A 14,439-nucleotide genomic window follows, 5' to 3' on the forward strand; every position below is an offset into this window, starting at 1 on the left:
GACTGCAGCACTGCCAGGCTTCCTCCCTGTCCTCCACTATCTCCCAAGAGTTTGCTCAAATTCATGACCATTGAGTCAGTGATGCCATCCAACCATCTCATCCTCTGTCACTCTTTTCTCCTGACCTCAATATTTCCCAGCATCAGGATCTTTTTCAATGTGACAGCTCTCTGCATCAGGTGGCCAAAATATTGGCGTTTCAGCTTCAGCAGATATTCATTCACAAATTTCCTCCTCCCTGAATTCTCTCTATATTTTAATAATTACAATGATTCTTCCATTTGTGGAGTTCTTGAGTGCTGGGCACAGTGTGAAGTACTTTACATGTATTACTTTACTTGATCCTCGAATGTAATAGATTGCATAATTATTCCCACTTCACAGTTGAGAAAACTGGAGCACTAAGTTAAACAGCTTAACTAGCGTCCCACAGCTGGTGAATACCAGAGTCATGTTTGAACCCAGGCAGTTTGACTATAGGTTTCCCAAGCTTTATGACCTCATTCTTCATATACACACTAAATATGTTACATTCAGCCCATTAATAAGAAGTGTATATCTTTCTTATCTTTACTCAGCCTGTCTAAGGTGAAAATGTCTACTTCAAAGTATGTTAGTATTACTTCTATTTTTTACTTCCAAAGGGTTACATTTTTTGAAGAACGCAAACACTGAGTAAGACATAGTTACCAATCTCCAAAAGCTCAGTTTATGAAAAAGAAAAAACTACAAGTGAATCTGAACCAAAGCAGATCTGGGGATAAATGCCATAATAAAGATCTAAATTTTATGCTTATTATTGTAAGCCTGTATATCCAGAGGGATTTCATGTCTGAGAGCTATATAAATACATCCATTTTCTAATATATGTGCTTGTGTGCATGTATGTGTGTATAAAATTAAAACATTACATTGATACCAAAATTAATTTTTCTTGTTGTTCAGTCGCTCAGTCGTGTCTGACTCTTTGCGATCCCATGGACTACAGCATGCCAGGCTTCCTTCCAGTCCTTCACTATCTCCTGGAGTTTGCTCGAACTCATGTCCATTGAGTTGGTGATACCATCCAACCATCCCATCCTCTGTCGTCCCTTTCTCCTCTTGCCTTCAATCTTTTCCAGCATCAGGGTATTTTCCAATGAGTCAGCTCTTCACATCAGGTGGCCAAAGTATTGGAGCTTCAGCTTCAGCATCAGTCCTTCCAATGCATATTCAGGACTGATTTCCTTTAGGATTGACTGGTTGGATCTCCTTGCTGTTCAAGGGACTCTCAAGAGTCTTCTCCAGCATCACAGTTCAAAAGCATTAATTTTCGGCACTCAACCTTTTTTATGGTTCAATTTTTACACCCATACATGACTAATGGAAAAATCATAGCTTTGACTCTGCAGACCTTTGTCAGCAAAGTAATGTCTCTGCTTTTTAATATGCTGTCTAGGTTGGTCATAGCTTTACTTCCAAGAAGCAAGCGTCTTTTAATTTCATGACTGCAGTCACTGTCTGCAGTCACTGTCTGCAGTGATTTGGGAGCCCACGAAAGTAAGATCTATCACTGTTTCCATTTTTTCCCCATATATTTGCCATGAAGTGATGGGAACAGATGCCATGATCTTGGTCTTTTGAATGCTGAGTTTTAAGTATTCAGTAATTCAAAAAACACTAAGAAATCTTGTAGTTTCCTGTCCTAAAACTGTGAAAGATAGAGGTTGACTTGAATTTTGATGACCCCAAGAAAATGTGTCTCAGAAAATGCATGTGCACATGTGTATCTGAATTCTAATAAAAGCGTCCCTTTTTGTCTTTATTTCCCATGCAGAGTGAAAAAACAATTCCAATTATTTGAACTTTCAGATAGCTCAGAATTTGGAAAAGCAGAAGTCTTTTCTGCAATATGTTTATGAGCACAATTCCTGGAATGCAAGAGACTGAGTAAATGTGTGTTATCCTTTGTATTCATCTAGTTCTTGCTCCTCAATATTTTGGTATGCTCTGTTCAACTAAGTTTAGAATATCGTTCAACACTCTCTTTTCAAATGGAAATCCTTAAAGCTAGATCTGAACAGCCTAATGAACTAAATAGGAAAGAAGGTTCTGTAGTCCCCACACCAGTCAAATCCCTCAGCCGTGTACTGGGCATGTACTATGTACTAGGCAACCATGCAGGTGGCAGACTGTGGGGCCTGAGGGCTCTGTGAACTAGGGAGAGGGCATGGGCTTTGAAATCATAAAGACACAAGTTAAAAGTCTGTCACAGTAAGTATTTACCTTTGAGTATGCTGTTTATCTTGAGCTTCTTTGCCTTTATTATAGGAATAATGCTAACACAAAGGTATCTAGTAACAACGAAACGGGTGAATATAGGTAAATGCATCCAGAATAATTCTTAGGACATGGTGCCACCAAAAAAAGACAGAAGAGCAGGAAGAGGAGATAGAAAAGAAGGAGCAAAGGAAAACAGTTATTTCTGCAAAATAAATTACCCCAAACTGAGCAGCTTAAAACAACAAGTAGGTGTGCTGTAAGTCACTTCAGTCCTGTCTGACTCTTTTTGATCCTATGAACTGTAGCCCTCCAAGCTCCTCTGTCATGGGATTCTCCAGGCAAGAATACTGGAGTGGTCATGCCCTTTGCCAGGGGATCTTTTCGATCCACGGATTGAACCTGCATCTGTCCCCTGCATTGACAGGCAGATTCTTTACCCCAGCGCTACCTGGGAAGCCCAAAACAACAAACATTTATTATCTTATACAGTTTCTGTGGGTCAGGATTTGGTAGCAGCTTAGAAGGGTGGTTATGACCCAGGCTTCCTCAGGAGCTTGCATTAAGCTGTCAGCTGGTGCTATGATCATTTGAAGGCTCAACTGGGGCCAGAGAATCCACTTCCAAGCTCAGTAGCATGGCTGCCGGAATGCCTCAGAAGATTTGCTTCCAGGCTCACATGGTTGCCACAGGCCTTTCTTCCTTGCCATGGTCTGCTGCTCCATAAGCTGCCTGAGTGTTCCCATAGCATGGCATGGTGACCTGAAAAAGAGAAAGCCAGAGAGTGCCCAAGATGGAAACCACAGACTTTTCATAATCTAGTCTCAGGATAATCTCAATTACTTCTACCTTGTTCTATTTGTTGAAGCAAATCAGTAAATCCAGCCCACACTCAAGGCAGGGAGATTGATTACACAGGATATGAATACCAGGAGATAGGGATACTGGGGACTATATTAGAGAATGTGTAATACACTGCTCTGTTTTTCTCAATCAAACTAGCTCTCTAAAAATTAGGAAATATGTGCTCAGTATTGGAAGATATGCTTGTGGTGCATGCTAAGTTGCTTCAGCTGTTTTGTACTCTTTGCAACCCCATGGATTGTAACCTGCCAAGCTTTGCTGTCCATGGGATTTTCCAGGTAAGAATCCTGGAGTGGGTTGCCACGCCCTCCTCCAGAGGATCTTCCCGACCCAGGGATCAAACCTGCATCTCTTATGTCTCCTGCATTGGCTGGTGGGTTCTTTACCACTAGCGCCACCTGGAAAGCTCATTGAAAAGTATAAAGATATATAATTCTGCATCTACAAGAGTGATTCTTAATTCAGGTTTCATGATATTCTGATGTGTGTGCTTGTGCTTAGTCATTCAGTCATGTCTGACTCTTCATGAACCCATGGACTGTAGCCCACCAGGCTCCTCTGTCCATGGAATTCTCCAGGCAAGAATACTGGAGTGGGTTACCATCCCCTTCTCCAGGGTATCTTCCTGACCCAGGTGTCAAACCTGGGTCTCCTACATTGTAGGCAGATTCTTTACCATCTGAGCCACCAGGGAAATCCATTCTGATGTGTATACCTTTTAAACCTTTTTTATCTTGATTTTGCAAATGAAGATCAAGTGCAATTTTTAAATCACAAAAATTAGATTATCTTTGATTCCTTCCAATATTTTAGTATGAAAAAATTCCAAACAAAAGCAAAATTAAAAGGATTTTACAGCAAACATTGATATATCACTCATCATTTAATACTATCATTAATATTTATCATACTTGCTTCCTCATATACCTCTTTATCTAGTCATCCTTTTATCTAGCCTTTTATCAGTCTTATTGTTCAATGCATTTCAAAGTAAAGTGAAGATATCAATACACTTCCCCTTAAATACTTCAGCATGTATATAATTAACCAGAGTTTAATATTTATTTGCAGTATCTTATGCAAATTTATATATATTAAATTTATATACATTGAAAGGGCATATTCACCAAGTCTTAAACAATGCAAACACCTTTGTAACCCACACCCCTATCAAGATATATGACATCAGCATAACCTCAGAAAGTTTCCTCATGCACCTCCACAACCCCTGTTCCCACTCCCAGAGACAAACAATTTTAATTTTTTCTACCATAAATTAATTTTACTTACTCTTGAATTGCATATAAATGGGGTCATAGAGTATGGACTCTTTTTCTGTAAGGCTTCTTTCACTTAGCATAATGTTTTTAAGACGCATCTGTATCATTGTGTGTATCAGTAGATTTTAAAGGCGAAAATTAAACATTTTAAGGGCTAGGAAATTAGAGATGAAAGGGAACGATTTGAGCAAAGGCCTAGAAAGACATTCCCAATAAGCCATTTAACCTTCAAGTCACATTGCACAAGAAATTGTGTCTAAGCAAAGACTGACTTACTGAAATGGGAAGGATAGAAGGATAGAATAATACCTCGAAAAGGCACAGTTCTGTGAGGGATGACATTGCAGTTGTCAGTATCATTGGATCCACTCAACTCGGTCACCTCTTCCTGAGAATAAGTGGAGGATACTCTTAAATACAACAGAAGTATGAAATCAAAATCACTCTTTGCAAGTGACTCATACATAATATTCTAAAAGTTGGAAAATACATTTGGCAAATGGACTTACAGAGCCCTTTAAAAAGAGAATCTGGAGTGATATTTTTGTCATCGCCTGGAGCCACTTCTTTTGTGAGCCTAGTTCTCCAGTCTGGGTCCCTGTCTGGAATTCCAATCTGGACATGTCACTTGTATCCATACTGATCCAGTCATTTGTCCTGACCTGCTCTGTTAACCAAGCTGCCACTTTTCCAGGTGTTCTCCTTCCAAAGGTACTTTACTTCCAACTACTGAGAGTTCAGCTACTGTGTTGCCATTGTCCTTGCTATTTTTGTTGCAGTACCTAATTGCTATAGAAGAAAGCAGAGCCAAGCTGGCTCTGCAGGAGATGTGAATTCAGTTTGCATGTCCTGTGTACCACTGTAGTGGGAAAGTGTTTTAAGTTTTCTGCAACAGTGGGTGAGATAATCAATAGTTTCTGGTCTGAGTTTGCCTGTGAGCCCCTCCCCATTAATAAAACTCCTTTCTTTTATGGCTATACCATGGTCCTGCCAAAAAACATGTTTAAAAAAAAGGGGAAAAAAAAACCTATGTTCTGGCTCAATTCTAACAGTGTGACCATAAGAATATTGTTAACCTCTCTGATATTCCAGGTCACTAATATAAAAATTCTAGATCTTTAGAGAAGATCTAAAAATATTTATCTCAGAGCTGTGAAGATTAAATGAGGTAACATATCAACATATCCAGTGTCTGACTTGAAGAGGCAAGAGATCATTTCTCCCTTTCTCCTCTCACTGAACCTGTGCTCACAGCAAAGGAACCTACCTCCCAGTGCAGCAGTCAGCAGGCTAACCAACAGTAGGCTTTGCTAATTTCTTCCTCTTTGCTAGTGAAAAAGAGATGCACCTGTAATCCCGCTGGTTGAAATGATAAAAGGTAAAACGACAACAAAAACCCAGAAAACTCCATCCTGAATTCAATAGTACTTTAAAGTGTTTTTTATTTATTTTGGACAAATTGCATATAAATGCAGAAAGTATATGCCATGATATTATGATACATTGTATATGTTGTGAAATGATTACCACAATCTACCTAGTTACCATAGTCATCACCACCCACAGTTATCTTTTTTTTTTAGTTTGTTGAGACCTCTTGAGATCTACTCTCTAAGCAAACTTCAAGCATACATTAATATTTATCAGTCACCATGCTATACACTAGGTTTGCAAAAGTTTACCTTATAAGTGAAAGTTTGTACCCTTTGATCAATATCTCCCTTTTCCCTCACTCCCCAAACTGTAGTAATTGCCATTCTACTCTCTGTTACTATGAGTTTGACTCTTTTTAGATTCTACATCATGGTGAGATTGTATGATATTTGTCTTTCCGTGTCAGACTTATTTTACTTGGCAAAATTTCCTCTAGGTTCATCCATATCATAAGTGGCAGAATTTCCTTCTTTAAGACTATGTAATATTTTGTTGTGTGTATTCACATATATTTATTGTATATATATATATATATATAATGTGATATATGTAAAATGTGACATGTATGATGTTTTCTTTATCCATTCATCTGTTGACAGACACATAGGTTGCTTCCATGTCTTGGCTACTATGATTAATGCTGCTGTGAACATAAGAATGCAGATATGTCTTTGGGATATGCTCTTATTTTCTTTGGATATAAACTAAGAAATGGGATTGCTAGATCATATGGTAGCTATATTTTTAATTTTTTAGGAAACTCCATACCATTGTTCATAATGACTATACCAGTTTGCATTCCCACCAACATTTCACAAGTGTTTTCTCTAATTCCTCAGCAATACCTATCTCTTGTCTTTTTGATAATAGCAATTCTAACAGGTGTGAGGTGATATCTCCCTCTCTTCTCTTTCTGTGACTCAAATAATGCATAAATTTATTTTTATTGGTAGTATCATATAATTCACATAGGTTTTCTCACACTTTTTGCTTTTCCTTTTTGTTCCTCTGGATAATTTCAAATGATCTGCCTTGAAGTTCATTGATTCCTCTTCTGGGTGGTTACATCTGCTAACAAAGATCCCTATTGAATATTTTGTTTTTTTCACTATTTTTCAGCTCTAGTATTTCTGTGGGTTTTCTTTAATGGTTTCTATTCCTTTGTTGAACTTTTCATTTTGTGTGTGCATTGCTTTCCTAATCTAGTTTAGTCGTCTATCTGTGTTTTCTTATAATTCACTGAATTTCTTTAAAAGGATTATTCTGAATTCATTATCAGGCTGTTCATAGATCTTCCTTTCCTTAGGGTCAGTTATTAGATCACATTCATTTACTTTGGTGGTGTCATGGTTACCTGATTCTTGGTGACCACTATTTACTTATGTTGGCATCTGTGCATTTGAGGAATTGGTCCCCTCCTTCTGCCTTTCTCAGCAGCTGGTTGGGGCTGCTGAGTTGCTTCCTGTCCTGGTAGGATATGCTTCACAGCTGCCCACTGACGAGCCAGGCATCCTCATTTGGCAGGGCTGGAAGCCCTGTGATTTGAAGAAGCAGTCACCTCTTTCAGAGATGATTGATTGATTTAAGTAAGGAAAGACCTTTACCTGCAGGTAGGAACATGCTAGAGTGTGTACTGGCCACAGGTAGAGTGGTGAGGGGTACAAAGTGTGGGGGCATGTGGTGTCTCATGGAGGGGCATGGGATCTTGTCAGCTCAGGCAGCTGTTGTCCATGACATTGTAATCTTTGGCATGTAATCTTGGTGGCAAGCTCAGATGGTAAAGAGTCTGCATGCAATGCAGGAGACCCGAGTTCCATCCCTGGGTCAGGAAGATCCCCTGGAGAAAGAAATGGCAACCCATTCCAGTATTTTTGTCTGGACAATCCCATGAACAGAGAAACCTGGCAGGCTACAGTCTATATGTTACAAAGAGTCAGACACAACTTAGCACTCAGCACGCACAACTTGGTGGCAATACCTATGTGGAGTTCGCAGTGGCTACAATAGCTGTTGGAGTCCAGCGGCAAGAGACAAGGCAAGTGACAGCAGTGGCTGGAGCCAGAGGCATGTACATGCTTGGCTGCAAGGGCTGTCTCTCTGTGTACCAACATGTAGCAGGCACATGTGCCCGCTTTTGACTCTCAATACTTTTGACTCCTGGTTTGATCAACTTCTCCCCACCTATATTCTAACCAAATCAGTCATCATTGTAGGAAGTAATCACAGCCCAAGAGGGAGTCTGGCACAGGTTGCATTCTCAGGACAGAGATAGAGTTTCTCACTCCCCATGTTTATTACATACCCTCAGGGCACATTTACATACCACAGCTCTTTCACAAACTATTTAGGAGAAAACAAGTATCTCTTTCTACAGTTATTCGTTTGTTATCTCGTGGGCTCATGACATGTTATTAACACTGCTCTCCTCCTTATTCATCAAATCCAGAATAATTGTCTTTCTCTTCCAAGAAATATTTCATGGCATTAACCTCAGCTATGCTGAAGAGCCTTCATTCTCATCGCTAAATATGGAAATAAACTTTCCCTTCTTACATTGGGTAGTGTCAACTACAAATTGGTACTTTCCAAGAGCATTGCCAATGACTGAACAACAAATGCATTTGTCATCTGCCTCAATGGAGACTGAACCACGCACGGCTGCTATAGCTGTTGACCTTCAGCAATCTCTGAGAGAGTTTAGAGTGGAGTGAGGCACTCTGTGCTCCAGGGAATCTGGTGGGACAGGTGTTCAGATAGTTAGATGTTTTTAGGAACAGATTTTATGATCTCAATCCTTGCATCTCCTCATATCTAGAGAAGCACTAAATCCCTTCATGGTGATATCAGAGTCTCATGACTAACAAAGAACCTTTTGTAAAATGAGTGCTTCATGGTACTGAAATTCCCCTTCACTAAAACCTTATATATTGACCTTCTTCCACTGTTGCTTTGGAGCGGTCTTTCAGAGTTATCTGAGATGTTGCCTCCTGGGCTGCAGTCCTCATTTTGCCCCAAATAAAATTTAACTCACAACTCTCAAGTTGTACATCTTTGTTAATCGACAGTAAGGCCAGCATACAGAGGTAAGGAAGACAGTGAGAAGCATGGGAGAAGGCAAGATGAAGTTGAAGAACAGTAGCAGGTAGTTTACTCTGTAATTTCTTGCCTTTCCTTCCATTCTAGCTTTCAAACTCAGATCATTTTAGGAGATTTTTTTTTTTTTTTTCATTTTAGGAGATATATTTTAAATCTTTAGAGTTTCTGGAGATTTTTACAACTTACCACCGTTCCTTGATAAGCAAAAGGGCAGTTTTCTTCAGAACTATGAAGACAAATTCATAGAAGGAAACATTTTTAGAAACATAACATCCATATCCACCAAAATAAAATGAGAATGTACACTTCTCAGTAGTGATTTTGACAATGTTATTTATTAGTTAACAGTTGAAGAAAAAGAAGCATATGGTGCACAAACACCTTCCAGGTCCACGGATGTGAATTTAAAAAGTTATTTGTGAAAAACATCTCAGTTCTATACTTAAATGTCTGCAAAACAGCTGCCATCACTGTACAATGTGCAATTCTTGGTGGCATTTGGTAGACTGACAACAAAAGAAATCGGTACTGAATGTACTATTGATGTCATAGAAATAATTATACTACTGAACAGTTGCTGAAATCTATTTTTAACATAAGTCTCAATAATAGACATATAAAAATGAAAGATTTTATAAACCTGTTATGAGAGAAAAAAGAATCAAGTTTAGAGAATTAAAGTAGGCAAGGAATGTTCTTACTAAAATTGATCTCTTAAAGGTCAAGAATGAGTACTCTCCAACTCTTGCCTGTTATGGGTCCTCATCTTCCTTAACTTCTCTTTATCCCTCCTCTTTCTTGTAATTCTCTGCCTCCCTCTCTTGTACTTCTAAAATGTCACATTCTCCTGGTTCTTTTTCTGTTTCTCTGCATATGCTCCTGCCCTTCTCCTACTGCCCTTGAACCAGTTGAGATAAATGGTTAAGGTGTGTCTCAGAATCATACACACCTAGGATTGAATCCCAATCTTTTGAGTACTCTTGGGAAATAACTGAATATCTGTACATCTCACTGTTCTTAGCTATCCAATCAAGATTAAAAGTACACTACTACAATGTAAGCTCCCATCAGGACTACTCTTTTGTACACTTTCAGAGGGCCTCATTTCATTCCATGTAAATGCCCCATAACCCCAGAGTTTGTATAATATAGTAAGCATCTCTGGTTCCCTCACTTGTTTAAGATTGATGAGGACAGATCCTATGTTTTGTTCACCAACTGCTTAGAACACTGCCTGAAGCATAATAAACATCCAATAAATATGTACTGAACATCAGAGCTATCAAAATTAGTTACTCATGTTTCTTTTTTATCTTTTTGCTATACCATCCTGGAGCATAACTTCTATACTCAATGTCATATTGTGGTCCAATATGGCTGCTGGAGAGCCAGCCATTGCATCTAGCAGAGGAAAGGAGAAAGGGCAAAAAAGTGTACTTCCCAGCTAATCAATTCTCCTTAATTAGTCTTCCCAGAAGTCACGCAAATCCCTTCCATTCACAACTTTTTGTCCTGAACTTAGATACGTGACCCTATTTAACTGGAAAGGATTGGGAAATTAAGTTTTTGACTGGCGGTATTGCTGCCTCATATGGAATCATGGTTCTCTATTTTTTGAGAAAAAGAGAGAATGTATTTACACTGGATAGGCAACTAGCAATCTCTGCCACAAAGCACTTGGCATAACTCAGAGACCTTCCCTCCAGGACTCTCCTCTGTGAGGGCCAGCCCCCAGTCTCTGCTTTCAGGACTCCAGCACTAGGGGAGGGCACTTCTCTGTAAAGGAATCTGTCACAATTTCGGGAAAGTAAATGTCTGAAAAATTTTGTTTGTTTGTTATTTTGTTTTTTCTTTGGTTCTAACAATCATTTTCCTGTGAATTTAACCAATTTGTATAGTTTCACTCCAGGAAAAAAAAAATTTTTTTTTCTTCAATATAACCATGGATATTTTATTGAGTGATTGGATAATAGCCCTTCAAAATTTAAAAAGAGCCATTATGTGACAAGGAAATCTTGTTGTCTTCAAACTAAATATATTCAGTTCTTTAAACCTTTCTTCATGAGATACTACCCTATTATTCTTACTCCTCATCAAGTTGTCATTGGCCCTTTTAAAACATGGCTCCCAGAAGAGTGTAGGATATTCCAGATCTGGGCCAGCCAGTGAACTTGAGGAACTAACTGTTCCTGTTCTTCCCAACACCTAAGTTTGAACTAACTTCTTTGTCAACTGCATTATACTCTTGGTTCATTTGGAGCTTGCATCTACTAAGCTATCAGTTATTTTCCACATGAATCCCTATTAAGATAAGTTCTCCCATTTGTACTTTGTAGTATTTTTAAGATGAATGAATTTATATTTGACCTTGCTCTACTTTCTCGTTAATGTATATGCTGAAATCTTTATGAATTTTTGTTCTGCCATCTAGATATTCTCTACCTCTACCCGTCTCTCTCGCAGCTTCATGTCACCCACAGACCTGAGCAACCTGCCTTCTAAATCTTCATGCAGGTCAAACCATTTGGCAGAAAATTGTTACAGTGGTAGATAATAAGAAACCTCCTTTTTAGTTAACACTAACCCATTATCATGTGAGGCAACTAGTTTCCTTCAAAGTCATGTTCCAGAGCTTGGGTGCATTTCATTGGAAAAGATCGATAGAGTAAACAGAAAAAGGAGGAAACTTACAAAATGAGGACCAGCAAGAAAAAAGAAAATATAGGTCTTTTTCCCTCCCGTTGTCCTTATGAGAGATGGGCAGGACCAGAGCATTACAGGTGACCTCACCATGTGGCTCTAGCCCCAAAATGCTCCCCTTTCTTTCAGGGCAAGTCTGCAAGTAAACTTATTGGTCACCTAGCAGCGTGGATTTGGGTGCTGGCTGTTCTTGGGAGCTCGCTGAAGAAGCAGGCAGCCAGCACCTGCAGACCGTGGGCCCGTGGCATACTCAGCCCTGTCCCCTCATGGGAGGGTGCCAGAGGCACATCTCACTGACCACTGGAGAAGGGGTGCCCCAAATCCCAGCTGACTCGCTGACCAGACAACCTAGAGAGAGTTCCCAAGGTCATTGTTGCCCAATTCTGCCACTTCCATCACACCCAATAATTAAAGATTCCTTGAATTTAGTCTTTTATTCAGGTACAAATTCACCTAAGAATATTGACCTCCAAAAGAAGATGTGGTCTATCTATGTATCATCTATCTTTCTATTTATCTACAATGGCATTATTAGCCATAATAAAATAATTAAATAATGCCATTTTGCAGCAACATTGATGGACCTAGGGATTACCATACTGAGTGAAGTAAGAAAGAGACAACATCATGTGATATCACTCACATGTGAAATCTAAAAAAACGAAACAAATGAACTTATTACAAAACAGAAATAGACTCATAGAACACAAACTTACAGTTACCAAAGGGGAAAAGGCAGCAGAGGGAGGGATAAATTAGGAGTTTAGGATTAACTGATACACACTACTATATATATAAAACAGATAACTAGCAAGGACCTACTGTTTATATATATATATATATATATATATATGAAGAAATACATAATATATGGATTATATATATATAAAGCAATACATAATATATGGATTTTATATATATATATATATATAATATTATAGGTTCTTCTGAGAACCCTCTGCCTGGAGACCATAGATCCCTGGAGTGATTGGTCCTTCAGCTGACTGTTTACAAGCTTCCTGCCCCCCACCCACAACCCAGGTTCTGTTTCCAACAAAGTATCTCCAGCCCCTTCCTGCTGTAGATGCCTCATTTTGGAAGAATGTCTTCTTGGAAAAAGTTCTTTTCAGTTAACTTACAGCTGGCTCTTCAAACTTCAGAGAACCCATGTCAAGTTTTCCAGGAGAGTTTTCTCAGGCAGTTCCTTTCTCTTTGGCTTAAGGTGAAGGGAAAGCCTCCCTCCTCGCCGTGGGTGGGGCAGGTAGAGGCACACAGCACATCGGCAGCTCTCCACCGGCCTCTTGAAACACCCTGTGTATTCTTGGCCTTTCCTCGGGGACCTGCTCAGTGCTGATGAGAAAAGGACCAGCTGGTTTCATAGTCTCTGTGCTTGTAGTGTTGCACCTGCAGTTCTTGGCTTCTGGTACTTGCTCTAAAGCTTTCAGACCAGAGGAACAGTTGTGTTTAACACCCTCTTACACAAGTATGACACAAAAGAGATCTTTGTTAAAAAAAACTTAGCAACTCAGAGATACAGAGCAGAGGGAAATAAAGTGATGCAGGGGAGGAAGAAAGGCAGTGATGCTGATTATGCTTTTTGGCACCTATTTTGCACCAGGCATTTATACTAGGTTCTATGCACAGGCTACACTATTTAATCTTCATATCAACCCTATGGAGTACGTACTATTCCTATCTGCACCCAGCACCCTTTTGCCATTTTACAAATAAGGAAACTGAAGTTAATAACTTTCTCAAGAATACGAAGTGACTTACATGATTTCCAAACCCATACATTTAACCCCCATGCTACACAGCCTTCAGAGAAGTATGGAGAAGGATGACAGCTCTATAAGAACCTTTAAGACAAGCGCCAGTCAGTTGTCTCTAAGCCCAGAGAAAAAGAATTCAGGTTCACACTGCTTTTGAGAATGTGACTGGGAACCCCACTGACTCAGGCCGCTGATTCAGTAACAGAATTTGCCATCTTAGGAAACTGTCTTGTCAGAACCAAACTCTCCTGTCCACTGTTCCAGGTCCCTATCAGTCATCCCATTACACGGACCTTCCACTCCATCAAAACAATTGTTTTCTTGGCCTGAGAATGCCGAGCTCACTTCCTTCTCAATTCTGAACTTTAGAGTATGGCATACTTCCAGCCTAAAAAAATCATCCAATTATTCTTTAGCAATCTATATTTGTCACTGTATTTCAAGAGCTAGCTCAGAACTCAAATCATGAATTGGCTTGGCGGTATTCCTCCTCAGCATTCATTTTTACTTTCCCCATTTTTTTCTAGGGACCAAAAATAAAGATGTAAAGATGTGCAATTGACTGTTATGACCACTAGATGGGGATCTAATGATGGCAAGATGAAATGCTGACTCAGTTTCCTAAGAGAAACCAGAAAACTGATAAATTTAGAGGTTGAGCTTAGAGGCTGAAGTTTACAAATTGGTCAACGAAGTCTGAGATATACGTTGGAACAATCACATATTCCATCATTTTCTTCATGAAGAAATCAAAACCCAAGAAATGTAAAGCAATTTATCAAAGGGTAAAAGCTGAATCATTAATGTCATTTTGAAATTGCCTTATTCCATTTTGTAATACTTTCAGTGTATTTTTCTATTAAGACTTTAGGTAGCAGCAAGGATATTTAAGAGTTCAACATCACTACAAAATACTTAGGAATAACAATATCACCAGCCATGGAAATCATTTTTGAGCACCTAATATGTGTTAAACATTTTGTGTGTGTGTGTTCAGTTTTGTCCAACTCTTTGTCCAACTCATGGACTGTAGC

The 14,439-nt window shown here is 39.1% G+C and overlaps 1 protein-coding gene across 1 annotated transcript in view; it reads right to left on the reverse strand.

Moving 5' to 3' along the window:
- Positions 1 to 2,260: 2,260 nt before the first annotated feature.
- LOC145506584 (uncharacterized) overlaps positions 2,261 to 14,439 on the reverse strand; it is an 83,513-nt gene continuing 71,334 nt past the window's right edge. Inside the window, exon 3 of the mRNA XM_081491574.1 lies at positions 2,261 to 3,021. Coding sequence (XP_081347700.1) covers positions 2,935 to 3,021 — 87 coding nt within the window. The 3' untranslated portion in view covers positions 2,261 to 2,934. The remainder of the gene's footprint in view (positions 3,022 to 14,439) is intronic.

This window comes from Giraffa tippelskirchi, chromosome 5 (genome assembly GCF_054371585.1).
Source record: "Giraffa tippelskirchi isolate mGirTip1 chromosome 5, T2T-mGirTip1v1.2.pri, whole genome shotgun sequence".
Lineage (NCBI taxonomy): Eukaryota > Metazoa > Chordata > Mammalia > Artiodactyla > Giraffidae > Giraffa > Giraffa tippelskirchi.